General features: G+C 52.7%; 3 protein-coding genes across 3 annotated transcripts; all 3 read left to right on the top strand.

The window, feature by feature from the left end:
* DMP1 (dentin matrix acidic phosphoprotein 1) lies at positions 1-2,178 on the top strand. The gene is made up of 3 exons (XM_031596607.2): positions 1-130; positions 247-282; positions 714-2,178. Exons 1-3 carry the CDS (start codon positions 77-79, stop codon positions 1,914-1,916), a joined length of 1,293 nt encoding a protein of 430 aa, XP_031452467.2. The 5' UTR covers positions 1-76; the 3' UTR covers positions 1,917-2,178.
* A 2,183-nt stretch (positions 2,179-4,361) lies between these two features.
* On the top strand, positions 4,362-5,579 carry IBSP (integrin binding sialoprotein). The gene is made up of 5 exons (XM_031596605.2): positions 4,362-4,466; positions 4,544-4,609; positions 4,738-4,794; positions 4,904-4,993; positions 5,070-5,579. Exons 1-5 carry the CDS (start codon positions 4,362-4,364, stop codon positions 5,577-5,579), a joined length of 828 nt encoding a protein of 275 aa, XP_031452465.1.
* Positions 5,580-6,361: 782 nt separating this feature from the next.
* MEPE (matrix extracellular phosphoglycoprotein) lies at positions 6,362-9,546 on the top strand. The gene is made up of 4 exons (XM_031596961.2): positions 6,362-6,442; positions 7,266-7,313; positions 7,439-7,531; positions 7,609-9,546. Exons 1-4 carry the CDS (start codon positions 6,362-6,364, stop codon positions 9,544-9,546), a joined length of 2,160 nt encoding a protein of 719 aa, XP_031452821.2.
* The last annotated feature ends 8,196 nt before the right edge of the window (positions 9,547-17,742 follow it).

Genomic DNA, 17,742 nt, shown 5'->3' with positions numbered 1-17,742 from the left:
GGCAGCAGTTAAATGCCAGGCAGCCGTGCCGGGACGGCAGCACGAGCACCACACGCTTCTACACCTCAGCTGCAGGATGAAGGTTGTGCTGCTGATGTTGCTGCTGTGGGCTGCAGCCCGCGCCCACCCCGTAAGTACCCAGCACAGCCCTGAAACCAGCTGATTCTGCTCCAAATCCATTTGGCTGTTCTCTCAGATATGCTGGTTCTGCCCCAGACTGACCCAACGTTTTTTCTTTGTGTATAGGTGCCTGGCCATCTCTCCGTGTTCCAAGAGCCCAAGGTAAGGTGTTGTGCCCCATGGCTGTAGGGTGTTCTTTATGGGGTGTTGATGGGGAGCAGTGCTGTGGGTCTGGGAGCATTGCCCACTGCTTTGGGCCATTAGAGCTGGAGGGGCTTCAGTTCATGCCATCTCTGCTAACCTGGTATGCTATGCTGTGCTCACTCTAAAAAAAAATAGGAGTTTCTGTGCTCCTAACTGCTGTGGTCTGGGCTTCCCTGAGCTCAAAGACTCCATATACTTGTATCTGTACGAGATGACAAGTTGTTAAAGACCAAAGTCATGCCTGCCCATGGCTAAGAAGGGCTGTCCCTCTGCCTTGTCCTCCCATCATCCGAGCCCAAGGGGTGAGCTGGGAAGTGCTGCAGGGCTGTGGTTGGGAGCAGCAGGGATGCGGTGATGCTTGAGCACCCAACATGCTGTGTTGCCCACAGGATGCAGCACCAGGGGATGTGGTAAATGCACTGGGTCCTCTCCTGGGTGATGAAGACCATGGACGCCTCCGTGCTGGCATGGGGCCATGGGACACCGGTGATGCAGATGTGGCCATTGGGAACCATGTGGAGCGAGACCTTGCTGAGCACAACGGGCTGCCTGCCTGGCCTGGGGATGAGGAGGATGACAGCGGGGATGACACCTTTGATGAGGATAAGGAAGAGGGTGAAGGGCCTGCTTACGGCACTGGGGACACTGGAGGACATGGTGACAGTAGCAGCAGCAGCAGCAGTGAGAGTGCGATGGCCCCGCGCCGCCACATCCGATACCGTGGAGGCTCCAGGTGGGGAGGAGGCAGCAGCAGCAGCCAGGAGGATGATGAGGAGAGCATTGGGTTGGGCAATGAAGGCATGCAGGGTGACGACCCCTCAGTCTTCGACAGCCTGGGTGGCAGGCATCGTGGACGGGGAAACTCTGGCAGCCCCTGGGAGGACAAAGACAGCCGCTCCCCAGAGACTGAGGACACCAACTCTGTGGAAGATAGTGAGGAGAAGAGTCACTCACAGGAGAACAGCAAGGCCAGCAGGTCCAGGGAGGATGGGGACAGTCCGTCCCAAGAGGATGGGGACAGTCCATCCAGGGAAGATGAGGACAGTCCGTCCCAAGAGGATGGGGACAGCCCATCCCAGGAGAATGAGGACAGCCCATCACAGGAGGCATCAGATGAGGAGTCTGCAGAGGACGGCTCAGAGGAGGCAGTGAGCACACCCGAAGGACGCAGCAGCAGGGAGGAGCGGGCATCCGCAGAGAACAAAAGTGCAATGTCTGACCTTGACAATGAGGAGGAACAGAGCAGGTCCAAAGAGGACAGCTTGGAGACAGAGGAAGATGTCTCCAAGCCTGACGAGGATGCTCCAAGTGCATCAACTGAGAGCCAGAGCTCATCCCCAGAGGGCAGCCAGGAGGACAGTGAGGGTGAGGAGGACAAGACAGTGAGTGAAGAGAGCACATCCACAGAGAGCACCAACAGTGCTTCCCCAGAGGAGGATGATGATGATGATGATGAGCACTCCCAGGAGGCTACCAGCCGTGGGGATGCCAGCTCACTGCGCAGCCTAAAGAACCGCAGGCGGCGGCCGGGAGCCTACCACAGGAAGCAGGCTGCCGAGCTCGACGATGATGACTGCCAGGATGGGTACTGATGGCACTGCTGCGTCATTTGTTTGTGGTGGCGGAGTTGGGTCAGCCTCTGCTTCTGCAGACAGACAGGGTGAGGGCTGGCCATGTGGGCAGTGAGTGGTGGGGCTGGCTGTGGGGAATCCCGAGTCCTGACCTGCAGGTGGGGGCATCCCAGCACTCTCTCCTTGCCCTTGTTGCTGGGAGCAACATACAGCATCATGCCGGTGCACATCATACCACGCTGGGGGGGTGTATGTAATATTTTGTAAGAAATGTACAGAAAGCCTTCAATTGTAACCTCTTTGTGTCCATGGCACTTATCTCTCCATGCTGAAATGTATCCTGTGTATGTCCTTGATTCACATTAAAACCATCAGACCCCAGTGCTGCAGCTCTGCTGCTGCTTCTCTCTGCGACGAGGGGTCATGGCTGGGCAGAGGGGACATGAACAGTGGTTTCAGTGCATAGATGGAGAGAGGCACTGCTTTGGCTCCTTGTCTGGGATCAGGTTTCTGTGTATCAGAGCTGAATCTGGAGCAGAGCTGTGCCAGCACCAGCCTTCTGCCGGCTGAGAGCCGGTGCTGACCCACGTCCCTCGTGTCTGTGGGATCTGCTGCAGCACAGCATAGCCCCTACAATACACCAAGTCTATTTACAGCACACAAAGTCCACTGTGGTGCATGAACTTCCAAACCCCTCCTAGTAAAAACACTTTCCTGACATGCTCAGCTCCTTGTGCATGCCTTGCAGCTCCATATTGCTGCTGGATCCAGAACTACAGCAGCACTGCACATAGCGTTAATTCCCTTCACCTGTCTTCCTGCCATGTAACGTGGGAAATGGCATAAAACACAGATTGAATTGATGCAAGGAGCAGGTCCAATGCTCATACCTAAGGCCTGATGCATTTAGCCAAGCACCGTGCACTCCTGCCTGTGTTTGCTGTGCTTATTTTTGGTGCTGAGGTTTCCTGCCAGCATAGCTGCAGGGAGATGGCACCGCCTCACCATGCTGCAAAAATACCCACTGCGCACTGCAACGTGCCGGGCAGCACCGGGATGGGACATGGGTCCATGGGACAGAGCACAGGGTGCCCTCCTCACCTTCTTCCTCCTCCTCCTTCTCCTCTTTCTCCTGGGGGGCCCTGCGTTCGTCATCACCTGCCCTAATGAGCCCATTGTGGAGCCTGTAGGTGTTGGGTTGCGCTCTGTGGGGCCGAGCCCCACGTGTGGCACCACAGGGACATGGGGCTGGCTGGTGCCAGACCGTGCTCTGCCTTGCCAGCTAAAATAGGCACTGGGTATGCGGTCATTACGCCCCAGCTTTTTTTAGGGATCTTGGGTGAAATCAGCGCTTTTAGAGACAAAGTTCTTTTTTTAAACCAGTGTCCCTCTAATTACATTAAAAATCACCTCTGGCAGCACTCTCCAATTAAATTTAGACTCCAAACTCAGCAAGCTGTGCTTGTTCCCATCCCCATCTCCATCACCATTGTTGATGCCCATCCCCATTTTGCCCTTCTAGCCCCACATTTTTCACCTCTTCAGCAGTGAGTGCAGTGCTGGCATTGGAAAACCGCACTGCTTTTTAAAGATATTTCCTTTTATTTTTATTTCTTTTGTGGCTTTTCCTGGCCAGAGGCAGTGTTGGCTGAAAGCGGTGGCCAGCCCTGTAATTATGACTGCAGGGACACCATGGGCAGCTGCGCCTTTGGGGACGGGGACAGGGTGGTCATTGGGGGCACCAGGGCCACTGGACCTCTGGGTGGCCACAGGGACTTCTCTGACCCACTCAGATGTGGGAACAGCAGGAGCTGTTCCCCAAAACTTCCAAGCCAATGTGGGGATGGAAGCGAGGACAGAAATCAGCGTGGTCTGACCTGCACTGACGGGAAGCAGCGCGTCCCCAGCCCACATCATCCCATGGGAGGTTGGGACCATGTGGTGGTCTCACTGTGGGCTCTGTCCCATGTGGTCTCTTCTTCATGTTGCAGAAAGGGATGCCTCCAGGCAGTCTCCTCTGCTTGCATTCTCAGCCTGTTCTCCATCAATGCTTTCACCCAAGGGATTGTGGTGAGGTCACTCTCTTTTTTTGTTTTGGGTTGCTTTACAGTGGCAGAATTTCCCAAAAAGGGAGGTGGCAAAAAAATAAAAAAAATAAAAATTAAAAAAAAATAAAAAGAAAAAAGAAAAAAAAGAAAAAGAAAACAACCCCCGAACCAGATTTCCCAATATTTATTTTAACCAAGGCCCAGCACATTATTATACCCTCCAGCCCTGGCCAGACCCTCAATTAAGTGCTGTGGTGCATCCCTCCTGGCAGCAGGGCACTTCAAAATTTGGGGGTTTTCTGGGCGGGCAGAGCCAGGGCAGGGCGGCGACGGGCTGTGGCGGGGGGAGGGGGGCCGCGACTGCCTTATAACCCGCAGGGCAGCGGCCACAAGAAATCAGTGCTGGCCCAGTGGCACCATGAGGACGGCGCTGCTGCTTGCTTGCCTGCTGGCCACCGCCTCCACCTTCTCAGTGAGGAGCTGGCTGCGCAGAGCCCGGGCAGGCGACTCAGAGGAGAATGCGGTAGGGTTGTGCCACCACGGTGCTGAAGCATTGCGGCCCCCCGAGCTGTGGGGCTGACTTCCTTCCTCTCCTGGCAGGTGCTGAAGAGCCGGCACCGGTACTACCTGTACCGCTACGCCTACCCGCCGCTGCATCGCTACAAGGTGGGTCCATTGGGTTCTGTGGGTCCCCAGCCTCATGTGCAGGGATATTGCCCCAAAAAGCCCCCGCTGGGCTGAGGCTGTGATGCCCACGATACTGATGGCAATGGCTCTACTCTCCCTTTACGTAGGGCAGTGACTCCTCGGAGGAAGAGGGGGACGGCTCAGAGGAGGAGGAGGAAGGGGGGGTGAGTATAGGCCTCCAGCATGCAGAAATTCAGGGACTTGCATCTGAGTCATCCCACAGCTTTTTGGATAAGTGTGAGCCCCTTGTTATATTTCCTCCTCACTCCACAGGCACCATCCCACGCAGGTACTCAGGCAGCAGGTGAGGGGCTGACCCCCGGTGATGTGGGGCTAGGGGGTGATGCTGCGTCCACCCATCAGGTGAGCTCTCTGAATTCAGAGCCCTGAGGTGTGGCTGATGCCGGGTTATTTATTGCCTTGTCCATGTGTGCCATAGGGCTGCAAAGGGGGCCAGAAGGCCACACGGGGTGACTCGGGCGATGAAGACAGTGATGAGGAAGAGGAGGAAGAGGAGGAGGAAGAAGAAGTAGAGGAGCAGGATGTCAGTGTCAATGGGACCAGCACCAACACCACGGCAGAGGCACCCCATGGAAACAGCACTGCGGTGGCTGAAGAGGAGGAGGATGATGAGGAGGAGGAGGAAGAGGAAGAAGAGGAAGAAGAGGAGGAGGAAGCTGAAGCCACCACTGCTGCTGCCACCACTGCACAGGATGAGGCGACCACATTGGGTGATGAGCCGCACTCTGAGGCCACTACAGCTGGGGAGCAGTGGGAGTACGAGGTGACAGTGGGAGCCCGTGGAGACGAAGGTCCCACTGAAGGCAGCTATGGGGACCAGGAGGGGCCAGCACGTGGGGACAGCTACCATGCCTATGAGGATGAGTACGGCTACTACAAGGGGCATGGCTATGACGTCTATGGGCAGGATTACTACTACAGCCAGTGAGTGAGTGGTGGAACACACAGCACCGCCCTGGCCTGAGTATTGTCATCCATGTATCGCAGAAACGCAATAAAGCAACAAGTGAAGCTCGTGCACAAGGCTTGGTTTGCTTCTGACCATATGTTGTGTGCGCCTTGGGGAACCCTGCAAGCCATGGGTTTTTGGTTGTTTGGGGTGTGGACTTTGCACATTGCCTTCTATCAGCCAGCGGAAAGCACCTCAACGTGGTCCCCTCCAAACAAATGGTTTGGGGCACAGTGGGATAAATGGAGCATCCAATGGCAGAGGCAAGGCAATACTCAGGCAATAACCTCACTACATTGCACCCTGCCCAGACCCGCAACCACAAATGCACCAATAAGGCCCTGGGGTGGCTGCCAACGTCAGGGCCTGGTCCCCACGTCAGCCCCGGCATTCCCATGGCCCTGTCCCCACGGCAGCAGTACTGGCTGGGTGCCGCACTAATTATCAGGCAATTGTGGCCCTGGGGCAGATATTTATACATCATGCTTTCTGTTTGTGCGGCCAGGTGGAACATTTGATAGCTGCCTGCCACCACAGGCACATTTTTAGATGGAAATTACTCCCCCCCGTCACCCGCGGACCTTGACAAATGGCCCTGGGCTGGAGCTGATTGGCTCTGGGCACCCCTGGGCAACTTTAAATTTCGGCACAGGGTGCAGAGCCCCCAGCATCGCCTGCGGAACTGGGCTCCAAGCAGCACAGGTAACCTCCCTCCCCCCTCCCCCCAGTCTGCAGCACAGGGCTGCACCTCACAGCGGGTCATGCTATGCCCCCAGGAGCCAGCCAGGATGCGCGCAGCCCTCTTCTGCCTCTGCCTGCTGGGCACCGTGCTGCCCACGCCCGTGAGTATGGCACTGCCTCCGGGAATGCCCCTTCCAATGCCCCACTGAATAGCCCATCTAATGTCCCACTAACTGCTCCATCAACCACTCTGTCCAATACCCCATTAACTGCCCCTCTAACTACCCCACTGAACACCCCATTAACTACTCTATTAACTATCCCATTGAATAGCTCATCCAATATCCCACCTAATACTCCATCAACTATTCTGTAAAATACTCCATTAACCACCCCGTTAACTGTTCCATCATATATGCCATCCAACATCCTATTAATTATCCCATTAACTACTTTATTAACTATCCCATTGAATACCCCATTCAATATCCCATCTAATACTCCACAGAATATCTCATTTAACACTCCAACTACCTTATTAACTGCTCAGTCAAATACCCCATCTAACATCCCATAGAATATTCCATCAAATATCCCATTAACTATCTTACTCAACACCCCATTGAACACTCCTGTCAAATATCCCATTGCCTACTCCACCAAATACCTATACTCCAATCAATAACCACATCAAATATCCCATACACTACCCCCTCAAATACTCCCTTAATTATCCCCATCAAATATCTCGTTGACTACCCCATTGAAAACCCCATCTAATACCCTATTAACTAACCCATCAAGTAAACCATTAAATATCCCACTAGCTTCTCTATCAACTACCCTATTAACTACCCATCAAATACCCCATCTAATACTATTAATCAGTTAACCTATTGGAATACTCCATTATATACCCCATTGATTACTTCATTTATTACCCCACTGAATGCTCATCTAATGCTGATACTTTCCTACCTGCAGGTGCCACCTCCAGCCAGGGCAAGAGGAAACTGCCCTGGACAGCACCAGGTAGATTACATTCCACTAAAATGGGTGTGGAAAGGGAGAAAAGCAGGACTTGAGTGCGACAGAAGACACAGTGGGCACGTAAGTGATGGGATGGGAGGAAATAATTTTTTTCTCTTTCACCCAAGATACTGCTGAAAGGTTGCAACACCAAACACGGCTTCTATGTATTCAAGTACATGTACTCATCCTTCACAAGAAGAAACCAGACACAGGTCAAGGTGAGCAGGATGGGAGCACAGCACGGGACGCTGGATGTTCCTGTTGCCCTGTGCCCACCATCCCCATGCCCCCACAGAAAGAAGAAGGTGACCACCAGGGCACAATCCATGGCCTCTGGCTGGGTAAGGTGGAGGAGGCCCCGGAGCAAGGTATTGGAAGCAGCCCTGTGCCAGAGGACAAGGAAAGCCCCAAGCCCCACAGCCATATCACTCCAGCAAGCAAAGGGGAAGGCCGTGCTCTGCGCCCCAGTATTGGTAACAGCAACGGTGTGTATCCCACCTCAACCAGTGTGGAAGGCAGCGGTGACATGGGTTCGATGTTGCTGGAGATCATCGATGGTGAAGATAGCCTCCCCCAAAGCACCCGCCCTGGTGGACCTCATGGAGATGGCAATGGTGGTAACAGTGTTGCACTGGGAGTCCTGGTGGATGGGGCTGTGACAGCAGGGAGGGAGAGGGCCACCGATTCTGAAGGGGTTGGGGGTGAGGATGGCAGCCATGCCACTGAGCACGACCAAGGGCAAGCGGGCACCATGGGGACGGGAGACTCTGCCATCACCTCTGTCACCAAGAAGGAGGATGTCCATGTGGATACGAAAGGCATAGGTGAGTTTGCATACATCCCTGATGTAGACGCTGTCACCATCACCCAGGGGCAGGATGGTGAAACACATATCTCTCCAGAAGATGAAGTGAAAATTTTCATTGGAAGAGCCAACATCCAAGTGGGTGAGAATGACGGCAGTGTGGGCAGCACTGGTGCTACCAGCGAGGCCAATGTCATCCCTACGGTGGTGACTGCCAGCCCTCAGGGACACCCTGAGGAATCAGCCACCATGGACACCGTGCATCATGGGGACAGTGCTGCCAGCAGGCCTGGGGGCCACCCTTCTGTGGGAAACAATGGGGATGGTGCCACTGCCATCCACAGCAGACAAGAGCTGGGGGCCCCTAGCCCTCGGGAGAGCAATGGTGATGATGCCACTGTCACCATGGCCGGTGGCCGAAGAGGCAAGGGGAGAAGTGGGCAGAGGCCAGTGGGGGAGCATAGCCTTCCTGCTACCATGACAACTCGGGGTGCAAGAGGTACAGCCTCCTCAGGGCTGACTTCGGGGGACTGCAGCACTGCTGCCAGCACACCATCTGGGAAAGAGAACCAGGTGGCCACTGCAGGGCAAGGAGAGAGTGGGGAGGTGGGGACAGCAGGCCCAGAGAGACAGAGGGCTAGGGCCCAGCAAGAGGTGGCACCAGCACATGGTGTGGTGGGAGGAATGGTGGTCCCAGATGGGCATGGGATCAGGACCCAGCCGGAGATGGCATCAGCACCTGGCGCGGTGGAGACAGCAGCCCCGGAGAGGCACAGGAACAGGGCTCAGCAAGAAGTAGCACCAGTACCCAGCATGGTGGGGAAAACAGTGATCCCAGAGAGGCACAGGGCCAGGATGCGACCAGAATCAGCCAGGCTGGGACAAGCGGCGAGGCCAGAGGTGGCACCAGCACCCAACACTGTGGGGGGAATTGTGGCCCCAGAGGGGCACTGGGCCAGGGTTTGGCCAGGGGCAGCACAAGCACCTGGAGTGTTGGGGGTGGTCAGGCCAGCCCCCAGCGGAGCCTATAATGGAGACAAAAGGAATGCCATGGGGAAGTCCACAGATGTGCCAAGGGATCCCTGGGTGTGGGGCAGCGCCCACCCCCAGGCCCAGAACACCAGGGGCAGCAAGGTGGCAGGAGGCTTTGCCCGCCTGCACGGAGGGCAAAGGATGGGGGGCCTGACAGAGCTGGAGCACTCCAGGCAGGTGGAGCAGGTGAGGCATGCCGACCGGCTGCGCCTGCATGAGCGGGCCCTGTATGGCCTTAGCGGGGTGGGTGGCCCTCTGCAGCCCCCCGCAGCCCACGCTGACCCCTGGAGTGCCGACAGCAGCCAGTCTTCTGAGGGGCAGTGGGACAGCCACAGTAACAGCGCTGAGGAGGATGGCAAGGTCAGAGGGTATCCCTACGGCGGAAGGTCCTTCTGAGGAGTGCCCTCAAAAGCGTCAGGGTGATGCAGCACCCTCTCGGCGGTGTAGGATAGCATTGTTTTCAAGGAAAGATGTGGGGAGAAAAGCCCTCCAACCTCATCGTGCTTCTGAAGAAATAAAGGCATTTCTGTCACTATGACTGCCATTTGCCTAATTCCGACCCCAGCCCACGTCTCCATGTCGCTATGGCCACGGTGAGCGTTGGGCACCATCTAGTGGGGAAATGTTTTGCTGGGGGAGCGCTCCTCAGCCTACACACCATCTAGGAATGGGATAAAAGCGGAGAGCTGCGTGTTTCATAGAATCATAGAATTGTTTGAGTTGGAAGGAACCCTTCCAACCCTTCCAAGTTTCCCGAGGAAAGGCTGCTTACTGGGGCATTCCAGCAGAGCGTGATTGCCATTGGCACAATGTGCTCGCTGGCTCAGTGGGGCTGCAGATGCTGGGGGAAGCCCTGGTTTATGGAGTTGTGACGCACTCCATTGCTGGTCCCAGTGGTGTCCCTGGGTTGGGAGCTGTCACCAGGTGGCGTTTGGGGCAATGTTGTAGGGTTTCTTGTCCCTCCCCATGCAGGAGGGAAGCCCAACATCTACACTGCAGTACTCCGCAGAAACCATCATGTCTGCCACTGATGTTCAGCATCTCAGCACCTTCCTCACGATGTGCATCGGTTTTTGGCTGCAGCCCCAGCAGATAAAACATCCAGTTTTGTCAGGTGTCACTCCTTCCCAAGGCAACACACACAGCTGCACCAAGAGGAGCTCAAGACTTCCCCAGGGCTTCCCCGCCCCACGGCTATTTAGTCCTTAGGAAGCCCCACCCCTGCTTTTTGGGAGGGCAGCAGCTGTTCCTTTTCCCAGGCCACTAGCCTGTTTGCAAGCCCAGTCTGGAGATCTGCAGTGCCGTGGCCACCAGAGCAAGAGCAAACAGCAGGTGGGTCCACTACTACTCCAAGTTCCCTCCACTACCCCAGCTGTCTCACTACCACCATAGTGCTACCACCACTGCTCCAAGTTCTACCTCATGTACCACCACCACCACCACTGTCCCACCATCACTTGGGTCCTGCTACCACCCCGTATCTTTCCATCATCGCCCTGCTCCCACCACCAACACTCAAGAACCCACCCCATATCCCAACACCACCAGCACCTGGGTCTCACTACCCAGATCCTCTCACCAGCACTCCACAGGCACAGCTATAGAAACACACACACACCGAGTTAATGTGTGACATCCCCCTCACTGCACCTAATGAAATTCTGGAGATTTGAGTCACACGGAAGTAACAAAATAAATGGAAAAAAAACAACACTATGGATGTGTGCAATGCCAGAAGTCCTAATGCAAATAACCAAAGCTCCCCGCTTGAAGCTTGAGATGGAAAGAAGAGGGCTGGATAACATAGAATTTCTGCCAAAGGTAACTACAACTAAAGCACAGTAGCTTCCTGACAGCTATCCCTATCACCACTATCACCACTGCCACTCAGGTCCCCCCACCCTGTTCCACCACCACTGTTTCTGGTTCCACCCCATGTCCCACCACCACCTGTGTTCCACTACCATCAGCCCAATTCTCCCATCACCCAAGGCATATCTGGGGGTACTTTTGCCATCTCTTTTCTCCCCATACCGTGGATTGGTTTGCATCATCTCCACCAAAAACCTCCTCCCAGGAAGGTTCCTGGATATGAGAAATGCACATCAGGAGATTCAGCTGTAACGTCTGTAGCACCTTCAGGGATCAGGGTAGGAAGTGGTGGATGTTTTTTCAGCTCTGTGGGCTGAGATTTCTAGAATTTTGCAGGAACATCCCACATTGCTGTGCACGCAGACACGTATATGTGAGGGCTGTGGGGAGCAGTGTTTGCACGTGGGTTTTACAACTACCTGAGATCAGAACGGGGTTTGTCGTGTCCAGCAGAAGCTCACAAGCACGCGCGTGTTGCGGCATATGTTTACTCTTTGGAGAACTGCATTTATAGACTGGGAGAAAGGAGCAGCAGGCCAGCTGTCATTATAGGTTGTGGCAGCCCGTCACAGACCGCTGCCCTAAACAGGAAGGCAGAGAGACGTCTGCCCTTCTTCAGTGTTACAGACCAAACCCGTTGCTGTGTTTTGAAATGCACAACCCGTAGCTCAAAATAGCCCCATTCTTGTGCTTTGGGTTCTATTTGCAATTATACCTTGTGACAGGAAGATCACCATGTTAATTACATTTCACAGAAGACACGTTTCTCCTCTGCTCTCCTAGACTGTCCTGCAAGAGATTACTGCACTGAAAGAAAAACACAAACAAGCCAACCGCCTGCTGTTTGCATTGGAAAGCCCCATTTCCCCCCGCACTCGTTAGGGCAGGTTCTGTGTGGATCAAGATTTCCTGGAGAGTAGTAGCTGATGGGAAATCAGTGTGTTGAGAGAAACGTGGGCATAGCTGTGGGTTAGGGGTGAGATTTGAGCTTCTCTCAGGCATCATTGCCATGTCTGGTATGTAGGCGGTGCTGAGCCATGAGCTGACAATTGATGGGCAAAGTGATGTGGCACCAGTGATACTTTTTTAAACCTTCCCCAGGACTGATAAGCGCGTATCAGCAAGGACCAGTTTATCCTGCGCAGCAACACTGCAAGAATGGGCAGGGACAAAATTAATATTAATACAGAATTGTTTGTATCAGAAAGAACCTTAAAGGCCATCTAGTCCGACTCCCCTGCAATTACCAGGGACATCTACAGCTCTATCGGGTGCTCAGTCCAGTCTGACTTTGAATGTCTTCAGGGATGGGGCATCCACCAATGCTCTGGGCAACCTGTGCCAGTGTCTCACCATCCTTAGTATAAAAAATTTCTTCCTGATATCCAGTCTAAATTACCTGGGCTGAAAGTGATTTGAACCTCTTGTTTTAATATCATAGTAAGTAGATACCAGGTAAAATGAAAGTCTGAACATGTTCCTGGGATAGTTGCCAGGAAGCTACTGTGCTTTAGTCGTAGTTACCTTTGGTGGAAATTCTATGTTATCCAGCCCTCTTCTTTCCATCTCAAGATTCAAGCAGGGAGCTTTGGTTATTTGCATTAGGACTTCTGGCATTGCACACATCCATAGTGTTGGTTTTTTTCCATTTATTTTGTTACTTCCGTGTGACTCAGATCTCCAGAATTTCATTAGGTGCAGTGAGGGGGATGTCACACATTAACTCTGTGTGTGTTTCTATACCTGTGCCTGTGACCCAGCACAGCAGTGCTATAGGAATAGAACCACAGAATATCCTGAGTTGCAAGGGATCCACAAGTACCACTAAGTCCAATTCCTAGCTACACACAGCACCACTCAAAATCCAGACCCCATGTTTGATGGCATTGACCAAAAGCTCCTTGAGCTCCAACAGCTTGGGGCCATGACCACTACCCTGGAGAGCCTGTGCCATACCTACCAACTGCTAACACCTTGCTCCCAACGCAGCCCTGCCTCCTGCTGCCTGGTTGATTGCTTGGCTGCAACTTAAGCTGTGTTTCAACATCAGCTATTTTGGGCCTAGCAGATGGAGTTTCTCCATACAGAAGGGAAGTTTCTTCCCAAAACTGTGTGTCACCCTCTGTGCTCACATTTTCCATGGATGAGGAGAAGTCATCTGACTTCTAGGTGATAAGTAAGGCTCAGTATGCAACCTGCAGTTCTGGCTTGTTATTTATTGACCCCAATGTTCCTAATGCAAATCCCTGATGTCGTGTATGTGTCTGCAGAGCTGGCTGCCCCTTCTTGCTGTTTGTTTTCTAACCTGCTCATTAACCAAGTTTCTTAGGCTCTCCTTTTCTCTAGTTAATGTATAGCTACAGTTCACTTCCTGCTTTGCCTCCATATGCCAACCACAGTTTGCCATTTATTCTGCCAAATTTATAGCTGCAAACTCAACCAACAATCTTTCTAGGTAGCCACTATGAATTATGTGCAAAATGTTATTTCCTAAATCTGGATGTGATTATCTTCTTTCCTTCTCCAAAACACCCCCCTCTTCCAAAGACACTGGGAGGCACAGAAGGGGACCAGGACTCAAAGCGTCAGTGCTGCCATTCTGTCAGCCATGCTGTGCCACTTTCCTGTGCCTTGACACAATCTGCCAGTGTTTGGTTCCCCCACAAAATCAGATCAGGCTGCTTCCTCCCCAGACCAGGTACCCAGCTCTCTAATTTCCCCCGCCATGCCCACGGCTGGGTTTTTCCTCCCACTCCAGGCACGCAGCACCCGGGGGAGATATTTGTTTTCATGCTGACTCAGCGCTGCATCCGTCCCCCTCCAGTCCTGGAGAAGAAGTCATGAAAACCACTCACAAAAAACATGAAACTTGTACAAAAGCAAGGTGGTTTGTGGTGTACAGCCATGGCTGGGTCTGGGTTCAGGTTGAGCGGTGGGGTCATAGCTGATCCCAGCAGCCCTGTGCCATATCTCAGCTCTCCTGGAGCTGGAGGAGTGGGCTGCAGACAAGAGGCCCTGTGAGAAGGCAGCCACAGGTATGTGGGCTGCTCTCCTGCCTGCTGCTGCTCCAACTCAAATTAAAAAGGCAAAAGCCAGGCAAAAACTTCATCTGGCCACCATTGTTAAAGAAAAGTAGTTATACAAATATATATTAACAGCTAGAGGGAGGTCAGTGAGTCTCTTCCACTTTTGTTGGATGTAGTGGGGAACATATTATCACTGAAGATGAGCAAATACTGAGGTTCTCAGTGCCATCTTTACTTCTTTTTTTAATAGTCAGACAAAATATCAAAGTACTGCAGATGACACAAAGTTGGTAAGGAAGAATTGATCTGCCTGAGGGTAGGAAGGGACTCTAGAGGGATTTGGACAGGCAGGATCAATGGGCTGAAGCCAATTGTATGAGCTTCAACAAGACCAAGTGCTGGGTGCTGCATTTTGCTCACAGCAACCCCATGTATCGCTACGGGATTGGGACAGAGAGGCTGGAGAGCTGCATGGATGAAAATGTTCTGCTTGTGTTGGTTGATGCTTGGCTGAACCTGAGCCAGCAGTGTGCCTAGGTGGTCAAAAAGGCCAGAAGCATCTTGGCTTGTGTTAGGGATAGTGCAACCAGCAGGAGTAGGGACATGATTGTCCCTCTGGGCTTAGTTCTGGTGAGGCTGCATCTTGAGTACTCTGTTCAGTTGTGGGCCCCTCACTATAAGAAAGACATCGAGGCCCTGGAGTTTGTTTAAAGAAGGGCAATGGAGCTGTACAGGTTCTGGAGCACATAAGGGTCTTATGGAGAGCAGCTGAGAGGAACGAGATAATTCAATTTGGAGAAGAGAAGGCTCAGAGGGGAGACCTTATCACTCTCTCCAACTGTCTGAATGAAGGTGGTAGCGTGGTGGGGGTCAGCATCTTCTCCCAGGTATCGGCAACAGGACGCATGGGAATGACCTCAAGTTGCACCAGGGGAGGCTCAGATTGGATATTAGGAAATGTTTATTCTTAGAAAGAGTGGTGAGGCATTGGCACAGGCTGCCCAGGGAGGTAGTGGAGTCAACATCCCTGGAAATGTTCAAGAAGAGGGAAGATGTGGCAGTGAAGGACAATGGTTAGTGGTCATGGTGAGAATGGGCTGACAATTGGACTAGATAATCTTGGTGGTCTTTCCAACCTTAATGATTCTATGATTGTAACTCATCTATTCTGCACCAAGCCCTTGCCTGGGACAGGGTGCCCTACAAAATGCTTACGTTTGGGGTTGGCGGCAAGATTTTTGGGGCTCACTTCTGCTTGAGCACATGGAAATGTGACTGCAGGGTTCATGCAGGGTGCAAAAAGTGCTGCGAGCTGTTCTGCTGCCTGTGCTTCTGTGTCACAGGAGTCGGGTGACTTTCCAGTGATTTCGCAAGGTAGAACAAGGCGACGTTGTTCTTTCCACATTTGTTCTATGCATGCAGATCTTTCCATTTGTGTGCCCTCTTCTTGGAAGAGGAAATTTTGCCATTGGAATAGGAAACGGGGATGCTGAGATGGCAGGGGATTGGGAAAAAACAGGTCACCACGCTTTTTGCAAAGCTCTGTGCAAAAGGCAGTCTTCTGCAAAGCTGTGTGTGAAGTTCAGTTCCATTCAGTGCTCTCTTGAGGATGCTGCTCTGTTGTCCCAGAGCACAGCTGGAATTGCTCAGCCCCATGTGTGCTAAGTGGGATACATGGCAAATACCAGAGCCAGGATGACCTGCATCTAGAATGCTGATGGCTGTGGGATGGCCAAACACATATTGGGCTGATGTATGACCTGCAGTGAGTTTGGCTCTACCGTAGGACAGGGAATCATGGGCAGGGCTTTCCCTTGACAAGGGCTGAGTTTAACTGAACATCTAAAGGAAAGCATCACCTAACTGCAACAGATTACATATTACAAACCCCAGTAACCCCAAAAGTCAAAATCTGGTGCACTCCCACTTGTCCAAATGAAATGAACTGAGCTCAGGGGAGGATCAGGTTGGATACTAGGAACAGTTTCTTCTGAGAAGGAGTGGGGAGATATTGGAACAGGCTGCCCAGGGAGTTGGTGGAGTCACCATCCTTGGAAGTGTTCAAGAGCTGCATGGATGTGGCACTGAGGGACATGGTTAGTGAGCATGGTGGTTGGACTGGATGATCTTATATCACAGAATCACAGAATGGCCAGGGTTGGAAGGGACCTCAAGGATCATGAATCTCCAACCCCCACCACATGCAGGGCCACCAACCTCCTCATTTAATGCTAGACCAGGCTGCCCAGGGCCCCATCCAATCTGGCCTTGAACATCTCCAGGGACGGGGCATCCACAGCCTCTCTGGGCAGCCTGTTCCAGCACCTCACCACTCTCTCTGTAAAGAACTTACCCCTGACATCCAACCTAAATCTCCCCTCCCTCAACTTAAAACCATTTCCCCTTGTTATCAATCCTTTCAAAGAGTTGATTCCCTTCCTCTTTGTAGGCTCCCTTTAGGTACTGAAAGGCTGCAATGAGGCCACCCCACAGCCTTCTTTTCTCCAGGCTGAACAAGCCCAGCTCCCTCAGCCTGTCCTCACAGGGGAGGTGCTCCAGTCTCCTGATCATTTTCATGGCCCTCTCCAACAGCTCCCTGTCTTTTTTGTACTGGGGGCTCCACACTTGGATGCAGTACTCCAGATGGGGCCTCACAAGAGCAGGATAGAGGGGAACAATCACCTCCCTGTCCCTGCTGGCCACCCCTCTTTTGATGGAGCCCAGGATACCATTTGCCTTCTGAGCCACAAGGGCACACTGCTGGCTCATATTAAGTTTTTCATCCATCAAGACCCCCAGGTCCTTCTCCACAGGGCTGCTCTCAAGGACCACTCCTTCCAGTCTGTGTGGATGCCTGGGATTCCTCCGGTCCAAGTACAAAACTCTGCACTTTGCTGTGTTGAACATCAGGTTCCCCTGGGTCCACCTTTCTAGCCTCTCGAGGTCCCTCTGAATGACATCCCTTCCTTCTAACGTGTTAAGTGCACCACTCGGCTTGGTGTCATCAGCAAACTTGCTGAGGGTGCACTCAATTTCATCACTGATATCATTGATAAAGATGTTAAAGAGCACCGGTCCCAAGACAGACCCCTGGGGGACACCATTCATTACCGACATCCACCTGGACATAGAGCCATTGATCACCACCCTCTGTCTGCAGTCTTTCAACCAGTTTCTTATCCATCAAGTGGTTCATCCAAGTGGTCCCATCAAATCCACATCCCTCCAATTTGAAGATAAGGATGTGGTGAGGGACCATGTCAAAGGCCTTGCTCAAGTCCAGGTAAATGACATCGGTCGCCTTTCCCTTGTCCACCGATGCCGTCACTCCATCATAGAAGGACACCAGATTGGTCAAGCATGACCTTACCCTGGTGAAGCTGTTCTGGCTGTCTCAGATCACATGCTCATTCCTATGTGATTTTATAGATCTTTTCCAACCTTAATTTTTCTATGATCCTGCTGTTCTCCTGCTCTCTGGAGTTTGTAGGAATTTCAGTGTAGGAAGTGGAAATGGTGAAAGTCCCCTTTTTCCTCTGCTTGTTCCTTATCACTGGGAGAACGAGGAGCACTGCCTCCTGCCAAGGCACGGGAATTTCTCGGCTGGACAAAATAATTTACAGGATGAATAACCACATAATGAGGGACGTGAGACAAGTGCTAAATTTACTACATCTGTGTACCAGCTGATCTT

This window comes from Phasianus colchicus, chromosome 4, assembly GCF_987193195.1.
Source record: "Phasianus colchicus chromosome 4, bPhaCol1.hap1.1, whole genome shotgun sequence".
Lineage (NCBI taxonomy): Eukaryota > Metazoa > Chordata > Aves > Galliformes > Phasianidae > Phasianus > Phasianus colchicus.
Note: the sequence above shows the minus strand (reverse complement) of the source record. Positions and strands in the feature narration are given on the sequence as shown.

What these genes read in the sequence shown, in the direction of transcription:
- IBSP (XM_031596605.2), top strand. Translation starts at nt 4,362, where the DNA reads ATGAGGACGGCGCTGCTGCTTGCTTGCCTGCTGGCCACCGCCTCCACC. An exon ending in GCGACTCAGAGGAGAATGCG is followed by an intron (nt 4,467 to 4,543) that starts GTAGGGTTGTGC and finishes CTCTCCTGGCAG; the next exon opens with GTGCTGAAGAGCCGGCACCG. An exon ending in AGGAGGAGGAGGAAGGGGGG is followed by an intron (nt 4,795 to 4,903) that starts GTGAGTATAGGC and finishes CTCACTCCACAG; the next exon opens with GCACCATCCCACGCAGGTAC.
- MEPE (XM_031596961.2), top strand. Translation starts at nt 6,362, where the DNA reads ATGCTATGCCCCCAGGAGCCAGCCAGGATGCGCGCAGCCCTCTTCTGC. An exon ending in GCACCGTGCTGCCCACGCCC is followed by an intron (nt 6,443 to 7,265) that starts GTGAGTATGGCA and finishes TCCTACCTGCAG; the next exon opens with GTGCCACCTCCAGCCAGGGC. An exon ending in GAAACCAGACACAGGTCAAG is followed by an intron (nt 7,532 to 7,608) that starts GTGAGCAGGATG and finishes ATGCCCCCACAG; the next exon opens with AAAGAAGAAGGTGACCACCA.
- DMP1 (XM_031596607.2), top strand. Translation starts at nt 77, where the DNA reads ATGAAGGTTGTGCTGCTGATGTTGCTGCTGTGGGCTGCAGCCCGCGCC. An exon ending in CTGCAGCCCGCGCCCACCCC is followed by an intron (nt 131 to 246) that starts GTAAGTACCCAG and finishes CTTTGTGTATAG; the next exon opens with GTGCCTGGCCATCTCTCCGT. An exon ending in CCGTGTTCCAAGAGCCCAAG is followed by an intron (nt 283 to 713) that starts GTAAGGTGTTGT and finishes TGTTGCCCACAG; the next exon opens with GATGCAGCACCAGGGGATGT.